Source organism: Sinocyclocheilus anshuiensis, unplaced genomic scaffold, assembly GCF_001515605.1.
Source record: "Sinocyclocheilus anshuiensis isolate Anshui unplaced genomic scaffold, SAMN03320099.WGS_v1.1 scaffold2580, whole genome shotgun sequence".
Lineage (NCBI taxonomy): Eukaryota > Metazoa > Chordata > Actinopteri > Cypriniformes > Cyprinidae > Sinocyclocheilus > Sinocyclocheilus anshuiensis.
In genome coordinates, this window is record NW_015536665.1 from 68,328 (window position 1) to 82,263 (window position 13,936).

At 42.6% G+C, this 13,936-nt stretch overlaps 1 protein-coding gene across 1 annotated transcript in view; it reads right to left on the reverse strand.

The window, feature by feature from the left end:
- The window catches only part of LOC107654426 (neural cell adhesion molecule 2-like), a 113,494-nt gene that overhangs the window by 65,735 nt on the left and 33,823 nt on the right, over positions 1–13,936 (reverse strand). The window contains exons 5-7 of the mRNA XM_016441477.1: positions 9,361–9,812; positions 9,081–9,176; positions 4,920–5,006 (exon numbers count right to left, since the gene is read on the reverse strand). Of these exons, the coding sequence (XP_016296963.1) occupies positions 4,920–5,006; positions 9,081–9,176; positions 9,361–9,812 (635 nt within the window). The remainder of the gene's footprint in view (positions 1–4,919; positions 5,007–9,080; positions 9,177–9,360; positions 9,813–13,936) is intronic.

The following is a 13,936-nucleotide window of genomic DNA, read 5'->3' on the forward strand; positions in this document are numbered from 1 at the left end:
TGTTTTTTTGTCCTTTGTATTTTAACGGTTTAAGTGAAATGTGGGGTCATAAAAAAAAAAAAAAATCAAAACATCACTTTTGGCCACTGTTGTGTTTGGTGGGGTTAGTGCCACAATATGTAAGAACCTGCTTACTGTGTCATCACCGGTGCATTGCTGCATTTTTCCAGCCAAAAAAAAAATAATTACTACTTTCATGTCTGCTGTTAGAGCATTGACTTGTTGAGTGGAAGAGGTTATTACATTTTTTACTTTATCAGTTAAAGTTTTTATCAAAAAATACTTTTTGAGCTTTACAATTAAGTTTGTATTGTTTTATCAACTCCATATTATCATATAAGTCCAATATATTTTCACTGGAAAGTGTTTGTCATCTCCTCTTTTCTGCCATCTTATTACTCCTAACTAGGTTAGGAGACCTCTCCAGCTCTCTTAAATAATTTAGGAGCTGAGACCTCTTTTAACACTTAGGAACCTTTATGAATCACTCTTATTCTTAAGTCTAGGAATAAGAGTAAAATTACGTCATTCTTAGAATTTTGATACACTTAACACTAAACTTTTACTTTGAGCGGCTTTATACATATGGCCCCTGATCTATACTTAAACAGACTCAGTTTCTCATTCTCATTTTATAAATAAATAAGAGAACAAAATAACATATTCTGTTTTGATTAAGTCTTTTGTTTGTTTGTTTGTTGTTTTTGCACTTTTTTTCAGCAGAATTAAGCATGCAATAAATTATATTTAAAAGTCATTAATTTTACATATTTTTTGTAGTTAAATTCTGCTATTCACCATGCCATAAACAGAAATGTCAAATTTTACAGTTAGTGTAAATTTGTCTGTCTACTGCTGTCATTTTAACTGTGATACAGTGCAAACAAAAAAAAAGAGTAAATTATAATAATTACAAAGAACTGAACAGAATGTCTAAAGACATTTTAAAGGGGTCATATGATGCGATTTCAATTTTTCCTTTCTCTTTGGAGTGTTACAAGCTCTTGGCAAATAATGTTCTTTTTAGCAGCATCATATGACCCCTTTAATGTATAAATGCATTTATCACATAAATAATTAATATTATTAAAAAATTAAATTTTCTTCATGACCCCCCCCCAATATGTAATGATAAAACTTTTTTTATGAAGAATCTTTTTCTTTTGCTCCGAATGTCTTTCCTGTAAGTTTTATGCTGAACTTACTGATAAACCCTATTAGAAGTGTGTGTGTGTGTGTGTGTGTGTGTGTGTGTCCCACAGATAAGCTGCTCTATGTGCCTTACTTAGTTTTCCCCTAAACACCAGTGGAGTGGAGGGCAAACAAGACCACGGTGAGGTTCATGCATAACAGCCGCTCCTGCTCTCTTTAAGAGAATCGCACAGAGCGCCGCTCAATAAATCCATGCTGGAATGAATGAAACCCAACAGAAACAGCTCTTCACAGTGTGGGCCTTTGAACAGCATCTACAGAGATCAAGGAGTTATTTGTAGCAGGAGACGCAGCAGAAACGCCCAGAGGCTGCAGCATGTGTGTGCCACATACACACACTCCAGCAAAGACAAACACATCGCAGTAGATGCGCGAGTCTGGAAACACTCCAGGAAATGTCAGTGTTGTATTGCTGATGAAAACACAACCAGCATTTGCACAGAAGAAATTCGGCAAAAGAGGTTGCCAAAGCGTTGCTAAGGTGTTCTGATATATACAGTGCTTAACAAATTAATTAGACCACCTGTCATAATAAAGAGAGAAAACAAATATGTTTAAGAAAATGTTTTAAAAATATATTTTAGGAATCTGTCAAAAACTCATTTAAAACTAAAAATTGTATTGCCATTTATTAGGCAAATAACAAAGTGAAACAACTAAATAGTCTTTATTCACACATAATAACCAAAAAACTAAAACTATATTTTATTTTGTATGGCCACCTTTGGCCTTGATAACGGCTTGCTTTCTTGCTGGCATTGTTTTTATGTACTTTTCCACAGTCTCTGTTGTTATTCACTTCCAAATAGTTTCTAGTTGTTCCCAAAGACTTGCCTTTGAATAAATGTTGTGAGATATATTTTGAATCTATTAAATCCTAACAATAATTATATTTTAGCATTAGAAACACTGGGTGGTGGTCTAATAAATCTGTTAAGCACTCTCTCTGTCTCTCTCTCTCTCTATATATATATACATATATATACAGGTGCATCTCAATAAATTAGAATGTCGTGGAAAAGTTCATTTATTTCAGTAATTCAACTCAAATTGTGAAACTCGTGTATTAAATAAATTCAATACACACAGACTGAAGTAGTTTAAGTCTTTGGTTCTTTTAATTGTGATGATTTTGGCTCACATTTACCAAACACCCACCAATTCACTATCTCAACAAATTAGAATACTTCATAAGACCAATAAAAAAAAACATTTTTAGTGAATTGTTGGCCTTCTGGAAAGTATGTTAATTTACTGTACATGTACTCAATACTTTATATATATATATATGCACACACACACACACACACCATTTTATCAGGATCTGTATTAGTCAGTGTTATTTTAGTATTAAAAATAAACGAGTCGTCCCTGAAAGCAGATTCAGCAGATTCAGATCAACTAGTCACAAGAACTACAAAAAATTGAGTCTTCCTTGATTTCTGAAGCCCGTTTCATTCGAACTTTCAAGTCGAACTTCAGAGCAACATCAGAGCTACACTAAAGAACCTTCAAAAGGATCATGAGCAGCTCTCCACTGAATGTAATCAGTGCATCACTCAGGTTGACAAGCTAACAACACAAGTAAACGAACTTCAAACAAACATGGAGAAAGACAAACGGCAAGGAAAAGAAGTGGCTGATCAACAAAGTAAAGGGGTACAACCACCACCCAGTGCCACACTTACCACACCCCCATCACTAGAATATGTCCCAGAGGGTCCTCCTATTCCTGCTTGGAAAATGACCATTTAAAGTTGACCTTTCCCACATTTGGAAGACCGTCGGATGACACCGATCCTCTGCTGTACCTAACACGGTGTCAGGACTTCTTGGCATTGCACCCACTTGCAGAGATGGACCTCCTGGCAACCTTCCGCAGCGTACTCCATGGCACTGCACGTGACTGGTGGGAGGTTGCCTGATCTTCCATAACGACATGGAATGAATTCGAGACTGCTTTCCTCTCAGCCTTCCTCTCCGAAGACTACAAAGATGAGCTGGCTGAAAGGGTCCGCACAAGGTATCAAAGAGAGAGATAATCCATCAGAGATTTTGCCTTTACATATTGTGCCCTCTACAAAAGATGGAAGCCTTGTCTAACTGAAAAAGAAATTGTCAAAATGATTATCAAAAATATAAACCCTTACCTCGCGAGCCAGCTACGTAGTCGTGTGAGCACCATGGAGGAACTGGTAAAGCTGGGACATCGGCTAGAGAAGGACCATGAGCAGCAACTATACTATGAAAAGTGTATGAGCAGAAAATCCACAGCAGAACGTAACTAAAAAAAAACATCAAACCCACTGATCAACCCCAAGTGCAATGTTGGAGATGTAAGGGACATCACTCACCTGGATTTTGTCCACTTTATGTCAACCCATCCTCAAACCAACTTGCAAAACAGCAACATTCTTTCACCAGTCAATGATCATTTCATTCCCATAGGTATGGAGGTCAAGCAACTAATAATTATGTGACAGCTACAACAAATAAAAGATTGTCCACTTCCAAGAAACCACCCCCTTCACCAAAGCTTGTTCCTCCTGTTGTCATTCCACAACAGCTGATTGTTCCCATCCACATTGGTGGGTGGTCGGGAAAAGCCATAGTGGACACGGGGGGCCAGCTACACTATGATCCATGAGAGTTTGTGGAAAAATCTCTTTCCACAAGAGAACCTCCAACCTTGGTCTCTCGGTCCACTGTATTTGGCTAATGGCGAAGCAGAGGTGCCTTTAGTATGGCTGCAGTTATCAATTCACATTCACAACAAAACCTTCACTTTACCTGTCGCTATCCTTTCCCCTAAAGCACTAGCCTATGCTGTAGTTTTGGGACTGGATTTCATCTTATTTAGTGGCCTACAAATCAGTGTAAGCAACAGTAAATATTAATTTAAGTCCACCCCACAAGAAGATTATGCATTTCAACCTGGCAATGCAAGTGTACCTGATGTCTGCCCTCAACGCCAAAAGACCGAACCACACGCAGATATTTTTTACCAAAGCCTCTCACTGTTAAGTTCAAAAGAAATTGCATTCCTGGGACATGTTGTCAGTATCAGTGGCATCACAGCAGACTCTTCCAAAGTTGAGGCCATCAGATCTTACCCTGTGCCGCGGAATATCAAAGAGGTCCAGCGTTTTCTTGGATTAGCTGGATGGTATCACCGCTTTGTCCCAAATTTCTCCAAGATCGCTGAACCCATCAATGCACTGAAAAAGAAGGGACATCCTTTTCACTGGTCACCCCAATGCCAGGAAGCTTTTGAGCAATTAAAGGCACATCTCACCTCACCTCCTATTCTTGGCCATCCAAATCTCCAACTCCCTTTCATTGTGTATACCGACGCCAGTGATACCGGACTCGGTGCTGTATTAACACAACGGAAAGCTCAGGGACTGGAGGAAGTTATTTCATATGCAAGCCGCACCCTAAACAAAGCTGAGTCAACTACTCTGCTACAGAGAAAGAGTGCCTAGCAGTCATATCGGCACTTGAGAAATGGCAGCATTACCTGGAGCACAAAATGTTGACCATAGTCACCGACCATTTTGCGCTACAGTGGGTCTTGAGTTCCCCGAAAATCACCAGCCGTCTCATTAGATGGGCCCTACGATTGCAAAGGTTTGATTTCGTCATTGAATACCGCAAAGGCAAACTCAATGTAGCACCTGATGCTTTGTCTAGGATTTCCAGCTTACCTTGTTGCAGCTTGTACTCCAGCCTGAAAGAGGATGTTGAGCTTCCAGTCTCTGTTGTGTCAATTTGGGAAGAACAACACAAAGAACCTGAGATTATAAAAGTGTTTAAAGCATTGGCAGAGAACAACAACAACAGAGATTTTAAATACAAATATGAAGTTGTGGAGGACAAACTATATCACAAGACCCACCTGTCAAATGGCCAAGTCCACTACAGAGTGTACCTGCCTAGCAGCCTCATCCCAGCTGTCCTTCATCACTACCATTCCCATTCTTTAAGCGGCCATGGAGGTATCTACAAAACCTACAAGCGACTACAAGATGTTGTTTTCTGGCCAGGGATGTGGACTAACATGAAACATTATGTTAAACACTGTTTAAAATGTCAAACACTAAAAAGTGATAATCAGAAACCAGCTGGTAAGCTACAACCCATTACCATCTCACAACCCAACAAAATGGTAGGTGTCGACATGATGGGGCCGTTGCCATGCAGCAACCAACGTCATGAGTACCTTCTTGTTTTTGTAGATTACTTCACTCGCTGGGTTGAGGTTTTCCCCATGCGCCATGCAAATGCAAAAACTATAGCAAAGATTCTCACGACCGAAATCCTTACCCGGTGGGGTGTTCCAGACTTTATCTTGTCTGACCATGGCACCCAATTTGTTTCCTCCTTATTCAAAGAGCTGTGTGCAAAACGGAATCTCAACCAAAAATTAACAACAGCATATCACCCCCAAACGAATATGACTGAGAGAGTTAACCGAACCCAAAAATGCATGATTGCCTCATACGTGGGTGACCACAAGAAGTGGGATCAGCATTTACCTGAACTCCGGTTTGCAATTAATTCGGCTGTGCAGGAAAGCATTGGGATGTCCCCTGCAGAACTCCAAATAGGGAGAAAACTGAAAATCCCAATGGATAAATTACTCCAGGTTAAGAGCCTTTCACCATCTACACCATCATATGATGTTGTCCACCATCAAGTGCAACTGAAATTGAAAGCAGAGGAGTGCTGTAAGAAAGCTCAGAAAAGACAGCTCAGAAGTTACAATAAAAACCGACGAGAAGCCTCATTCAAAGATAAAAGCAGTGTTTGGTTAAGAAATTTCCCTCAGTCCAGTGCTCAACACAATTTCAGTGCAAAACTGGCCCCAAAATGGAAAGGTCCTTACCGGGTTTTAAGGTGGTTAGGCCCGTTGAATTATCAGATAGTGTTGGAAGAAACTGGAGAGGACGTCCGCACAGCACACGTGTGCAACCTCAAACCATGCTATCCAACAGCGGAGGAGTTGGAGCTTCAAGAAAAGAAAAAACTCATGGACATATTTGAAGAAACATCTGAGGATGAAGATTTCTTAGGTTTTTGAATTCTTGCTTTTCTCTTAACAACCATCGGTTGTCTTCTTCCAGGGGGGGGAGAGTGTGGCAGAAAACGAAACTAAAAATAAACGAGCCGTCCCTGTGTTGCCGCCAGCCAATAGAAATGTGAACACAACTCAGAAGGAAGTGAGGTAATCCTATAAATACCTTTGTAAAAATGCACGGAAGGTGTGGGAAAAGGCAGGAAGGTGGAGCGTGGAAGATGAAGACGGTGAATGCGAGTACCGGTATGGACAAACACGCAGCTTTATCCACGGGGCGCACGCTGTGTAGTATGCTGGTGCGGTTGCCGGAGTGTTCCGAAGAATGTATTCTCCGAGCTATGGACAACAGTGCAGAGCGTGTGTAAAAGTTGCAGAAGTATGTGTTAGTCCGGGTACCTGTTTTGCCGGAAATATCCAACTCCGATTCGTCACCCAAAACTGTCTTCCGCAGTTGCCAAGAGTAGCGGTTCAGCTGGACGGCTTGACTGTCTCACGCACATACCCCAAACACTCACCAACACTTTTGCCACACACCCTCATTCACATCTATCGCCATTTGGCGTGTGAGTATATACATCTTTTCTCTTTATTTTATTATTTTTTCTTAAGACAGTGAGAAGTTGCTGAATTAATTTTGTTTGCATTTTTCCCTTTATTGTTTTCTTTGAAATACTTTTGCATTAATAATTGGACTCTTGAAACTGCTGATTTGAACAAGGACATAGAGTGGATCCGCATCATATTCGCCATCTCAACTATTATTTTTCCCCCTCCTTTTGATGTTACAAAGTGAAAAGTGTGCAACATTTTAGTTGTTTTTCTTTGTATTTGTGAAAATATAATTGGAACCACAACTAAAACCTGGCTACTGTGCATTCTTATTAATTTTTATTGTGCATTTAATATCTTATCTTTTGACTAAAAAGTGTAAAGAGGTTTAATTATTTGTGTATGTAACCGGTGGCTTTCTTTTTTAGCTCATTTGGGTTTATCTAAATTTAAATTTTGATGTTTACTCCCGTCTGGTGCCCGAAATTTCTTCTTAAAAAAAAAAAAAAAGGAAAACAAAATCTGTTTGTTTTGGGCAACCACCACCGTTACATTACGGTCCCTGTATAAGGGTCTAGGAGTTGAAAGGGACACATAACATAATAGATGGACAACGGCTGGCGTATTCCAAATAAATTCTTTATTTTAACACAAATTACTCACAAAAGTAACCAAAAATAAGAGACGGGGAGCCCAGCAACAAAGGAAGAAATAACTAAACTAACAGAAACAAGCTGGGACTCCCCACTCCAAACTAAAATTACAAACTAAGAAAAAGTATGTGGCGATGTGGCTGTGGAGAAAACTGTGGCTGGCAGAGAGAGAGCGAGAGGGTCTGCCTCCTTCCACTTTATAGCCTCGTCTCCCCAGCTCAACCAATAAGAAACTAGAGAAGACAAAAGAAAGATAAGACAATATGAGCACTAATATTTATTTGAGGACTCTGGGCCGGGGCGTACGCGAGGCGCTCATAACACCCCCACCCCCAGATGGTGAATGGTGAGCCGAAAAAGAAAGCCACCAATCACCATGTAACAATGCGCGGCAACGCATCTGCCAGGACATTATTTTTGCCGGCTACATGTTTTATTTCTAGATTAAAAGCCTGGACAAACAAAGCCCATTGCATTAGGCGCTGATTGGAATTACGCATTTGATGACTAAAAATGAGAGGATTGTGGTCTGTATAAAGAGTAACCGGATGCGAGGAGGAGCCAATATAAACCTCAAAATTATTAAGGGCCAAAATTAGAGCGAGAGCCTCTTTTTTCAATCGTTGAGTACGACTTTTTATGTTTTTTAAACTTTTTAGAAAAATAGCACACAGGGTGCTCAACGCCATCAGGTCCATCCTGCAACAAAACAGCACCTGCTCCCGCATCACTAGCATCAATAGCTAGTTTAAAAGCACGGTCGTACACTGGGGCAGCAAGGACAGGTGCGTGCGTCAGGAGGGCTTTAAGAGACTCAAAAGCATGCTGGCATTCTGGTGACCACTTAAATGCAGTTTTCGGACTTAGCTGGTCAGTGAGTGGGGCAACCACAGAAGAAAAAAAATTACAGAAGCTGCGGTAATACCCTGCCATTCCCAAGAACCGCTGTAGTTTCCGACGAGTGGAGGGAACTTGGAATAACGTGATGGCCTCGATTTTGCATTTACCGGTTTTACCATGCCACCACCCACAATTTTAACCAGGTAAACTACTGTCGCTTTAGCAACATCACATTTAGCCAAATTAACAGTAAGATTTGCCTCTGGAAGACCTGTTTTAACTGATTGATGTGCTCGTCCCATGTTACCGAATGAACAACTATGTCGTCCAAATACGCCTCACACCCCTGCACCCCCCCCCCAAAACGCGGTTAACTAACCGCTGAAAAGTAGCAGGCGCATTGCGTACCCCAAAAGGCATTACAGTATACTGTAAAAATGCATCAGGGGTAACAAACGCACTAATTTCTCTGGCACGCAGAGTTAAAGGCACCTGCCAATAGCCTTTAAGGAGGTCTAACTTTGTCAAAAATGCTGCTGACCCCACACGGTCAACACAGTCCTCCATGCGAGGAAGAGGATAATAATCAGGCTTAGTGACATTGTTAACCTTCCTAAAGTCTGTACAAAAACGGTCAGACCCATCAGTCTTGATAACAAGAAGACATGGTGAACTACATGACCCAATACTGGGTTCCGCAATGCAATGTGACAACATATAGTTAACTTGGTTTTGGAGGCGCTGACATTTTTCTGGGTTGACACGGTACGGGTGCTGTTTAATCGGCGTGTTGTCACCAACGTCGATGTCATGCTGCAATACGTGTGTTTGGGACGGCACATCTGAAAACAACGAAACATGACAATTGATTAACATTTCTACATCTGTACGCTGTGAACAGGAGAGATGCAAAAAAACAAGAATCAAGATTAGCAAGCATCTCAGAATTCTTTAAACGGCCCTGAACTGTAGCGACAGAAGGACTCTCAATGTCACAACCAATTTCAGGAGCAGACAGCGACTCACAGGCCTCAAGGACAGTTTCAGCACCGAATGGTGACACAGAAGGATCACGTACTTGCAAAGCGTTAGACAGAGGCAAACATAAAGCTGGAGAACACTCAGCATTGGTCAAGGCCAGAACTGTGTTTACATCACCAGAGCTAGGTTTGTTCAACTGCTCACGATCATAATAAGGTTTAATCATATTGATGTGGCAAAGTCTGCTATGACGTGCACGGTCAGGAGTAGCTACAATATAATCCCTGTCACTGACTCTCTTTTTTATGACATAGGGGCCACTATAACGTGCCTGAAAGCTGGAACCAGGGATAGGCAAAAACACCAGAACTTTATCCTCAGGCTTAAACTGTCTGACCATGGCCTTTTTATCAAACCAGCCTTTCATCTTGGACTGAGCAGCAAACACATTTTGTGTAGCCAGCTCACAAGCACGGTGTAACTTGTAGCGAAAAGAGCTGACATAATCAAGCAGATTTTGCGGTTTGGACTCATTCAAAGCAATTCTCCCCCGAAGCAGTTTTAAGGGACCACACACATTATGAGCAAACACTAAATCTGCTGGGCTGAAACCAGTAGACTCCTGCACAACTTCCCGAGCTGCAAACAGCAAAAGATGTACACCATCGTCCCACTCTTTTTCAAATTCAAGGCAATAGGCACGGAGCATGGATTTAAAAGTTTGATGAAACCTTTCCAGTGTGCCCTGACTTTCCGGGTGGTAAGCGCTTGAAAAACAGTGGGTGATGTTCAGCTGATCGGCCACCTGTGCAAAAACACGATACATAAAGTTTGTCCCCTGGTCAGTTTGAATTACCTTAGGGAGTCCAAACAATGAAAATAAATTAACGTGTGCTTTTACAACCCCAGGTGCAGTGATTTTACGCATAGGTATAGCTTCGGGAAAGCATGTTGAAGCACACATAATGGTCAGTAAGAACTGGCTGCCAGATTTAGTACGGGGCAATGGACCCACACAGTCAACAATAATATGATCAAATGGTGAATCAACAGCTCGAATAGGATATAAATGGTATGGTGGGATGGGTGGGTTTGACTTTCCAGATATTTGACATGTGTGACATGTTCTACAGTGTAACTTCACATCCCGTTTTAACCCTGGCCAGAAAAACTGGTGCAAGATACGATTGTAAGTTTTGGTAACACCTAAGTGACCACCTAACGGATTGTCATGTGCCAGACTGAATATTTCATTTCGAAACTTGTTTGGAACAACGACTTGTGTGACAATGCTCCAGTCATCCTGTGTGGACGCATAAGATGGTGTCCACTTACGCAGCAGGACATAATTTGTAAGAAAATAGCCAGATGCCATGTCTGCAAGCTCATTCTCAGAGACAACCAATTCAAATAAAGAGACGAGGGACTGATCACGCTTCTGCTCAGAAATCAAATGTTTCCAGGACATGTGCGTGCCACCAAAGCTCTCCAATGGCTTCTTCAGCTCTAACATAGTATGGAGCGAACTGTGCACACCACCTTCACATGGGATCAGAGACTGTAGGTGGAAGACACGCGGCAGAGTTAATATTAGGGGATAATTTAGACTCTATATCAGGATCTATCATAAAGCTATCCTCTAAACCATCACACTCTAAAACATTAGCTTTGGCCATAGCACGCGTGACAGCACACACAAGAAACACTGTGGGATATTTAATCTGCAATTCATCAGGGCCTTTAGAGACAAGGGGCACAGTAGTAACCTCGGGATTTACTAGAATTTTACCCCCAGCCAAATCATTGCCTAAAAGGAAATCCACTCATTTAATGGGAAAACGGTGCACGCAGCCACCGCAGCTGGACCAGACACCAGGTCCGACTCGAGCTGAATGGTGTGCATGGTCAAATTTACAAACTTCATTCCAAAACCCTGCAGCAGCTCACCGCAGCTTAAGGAGGTTTTATCTGAAAGAGGCAACACACTTTGAAGAATAATAGACCTAGAAGCAGCAGTATAATGTAAAATAGTTACTGGGACTTTTATGCAGCTGTCTGGCAATGAAACTGCACCCTTCATAATAAAAGGGGAATAAATGTCCAAGTCCATACATTCAGATTGAGGGGGCTGCGGTGCTGTAGATGTTTTGACCAACGCAACTGCCTTAGGTTTCTTTTTATTCAACAGAAAACAGCTGTTGATTAGACGGCCATGCTTTTTACAGTAAGCGCACACAGGCCTCGCCTTAGCTGTACCCTTTAGGACTGACATGCTCACCAAAGTGAGCGTGTGTAACGGGACCACACTGCGACAGAGAAAAGGGCGGCCTTTCAAAGCTCTCTTTGTGGATCAGAACATATTCATCAGCTACTATCACAGCAGCAGACACATTAGTGACTTTTTGTTCAAGTATGTTGCAATTTTGTCTGGTAGATAATTTTTAAATTCCTCCATGAGAATTAAATCACGAAGCTGCTCAAAGTTCTTCACCTGTTGTGCAGAACACCAGCGATTCTCACGACCAAATTCAACATAACTTTGGCCCTCGGCTTTCTTATAACGTCTAAACTTTTGCCTATAAGCCTCAGGAACCAACTCATAAGACCTTAGAACTGCAGACTTCACCTGGTCATAATCTAAACTTGCCTCAGGTGAGAGAGAAGCATACGCCTCCTGGGTTTTACCCGTAAACACACACTGCAGAAGGCCAAACCTGTGTAGGCCACTTTAAGGGCGTTGCTACCCGTTCAAACAGCACAAAAGGTGGGTTTAAACAAATGCATTTATTAACATCAAAATCTGTCTCCATAGTAGCAGAATCCCTGCTCAACTGTCTAGCTCTAACGTGGACTGATTCACATCTTCCTGTCTCCTCTATTTCAAATTTACGCAGCTCAAACTCATGCTGGAGCTCTTTTCATTGAGGTCTAAGCACCGCATTTCCACCTGTAACTCCAGTTTACGCAGCTCAGGATCGGGATGCGCAACAGCATGTGAAGGTACAACGCTGACAGGAGGGAGAAGCTCTCTTTCAGCTAACGCAGTGTGCAATTGATACTTAATATCTTGTTTTTTATCTTGTTTTGAAATAGGCACTTTGAAATGAGCAGCAATAAAGAACGTACTCAGTTACTAATGTAACCTCGGTTCCCTGAGATACGGGAACGAGTACTGCGTCTTGCTAGATGCATATGGGAAAAAGCCTTTTTTCTCCTGAACTGAAACCTTTTTTCATTCACGCAGTGGAACTGCACGGCCATTGGTTCGTGCAGTGTATTAAAAACGAACCAATGGCTAGACAGCGGAGCTGCACGAGCCTATGGTGACGAAACCCGCCAAAGCCTGCCAAAGCCTGCCAGAATGGGCAGGGCATCTGTCTATATAAGTGGGCGTTCGCCACAGGATTCTCAGGTTACTTCGACTGAAGCGGCGATTGAGTCGTGCAGCTACATAGCACGGCTAGCAACGCAGTACTCGTTCCCGTATCTCAGGGAACCAAGGTTACGTCAGTAACCGAGTATGTTCCCTTTCAATACTACACTCATACTGCGTCTTGCTAGACGCATATGGGAACACAGTACAATCACGCCATGCTAATGTTATTGGAACGACTAAAAATATCAAACTTCCATAAGCAACCAATGCCCATAGAGAAGTTAACAACAACCCAAGACTAAGACGGGCTGAGCTTCCTGAGGTCACACGCAGCCTGGTTAAACGTTCCAGAGTACTCCTGTAACTTCGACACCCAGGGGTCGAGAGCTAACAGGTGAACTAATGCCAGAGAGCTTGAGCGTGATACGGCCAAGGGCTCTCTGCCAGATCTGTTTACGCAGCGCATGTCACTTCAAGTGGAAAGGACCCTGGCCTGCAAGGCCGGGACTTCCAGGTTATAAAACCTTGCGAATGTGGACGGCGAGGCCCAGCTGGCCGCCTCACAAATATCCGCAATGGACACACCACTGGACCATGCCCAAGACGAGGCGATGCCTCTAGTCGAGTGGGTCCATACTCCAATGGGGCATTGAAGGCCCAAAGAAGAGTACGCTAACGAGATGGAGTCTACTATCCATCTAGAGCAGGGGTGCCCAAACTCAGTCCGAGAAGTTTCTAGCATGCCTAGTAAGAGCTTGATTAGCTGGTTCAGGTGTGTTTGATTAGGGTTGGAGCTAAACTCTGCAGGACACCGGCCCTCCAGGACAGAGTTTGGGCACCCCTGATCTAGAGAGTCTTTGCTTCGTAACCGGAAGCCCTTAGGTGCGGTTACCGAAGCTGACAAAGAGTTGTTCCGACTGCCTATAGGGGGCGGAACGCTCAATATTGATTCTCAGGGCTCTGACGGGGCAGAGCAGTGATAGCTCTCTGTCCTCTTCAGTTGGAGGAAGCGCGAAGAGCGTAATGACCTGTGCTCTGAACGGAGTGGAGAGCACCTTAGGTGCGTAACCATGCCTTGGTTTCAGGAAGACTTTAGTGTCGTTAGGCCTGAATTCCAGGCAGGCAGGGCTAATAGAGAGCTTGAAAACTGAGTCTTCAGCGATAGTGACCGAATGTTGGCAGACTGTAGCGGCTCGAAAGCGGGGCCCTTCAGGGCCCTCAGCACAGTGGGCAGATCCCATGAAG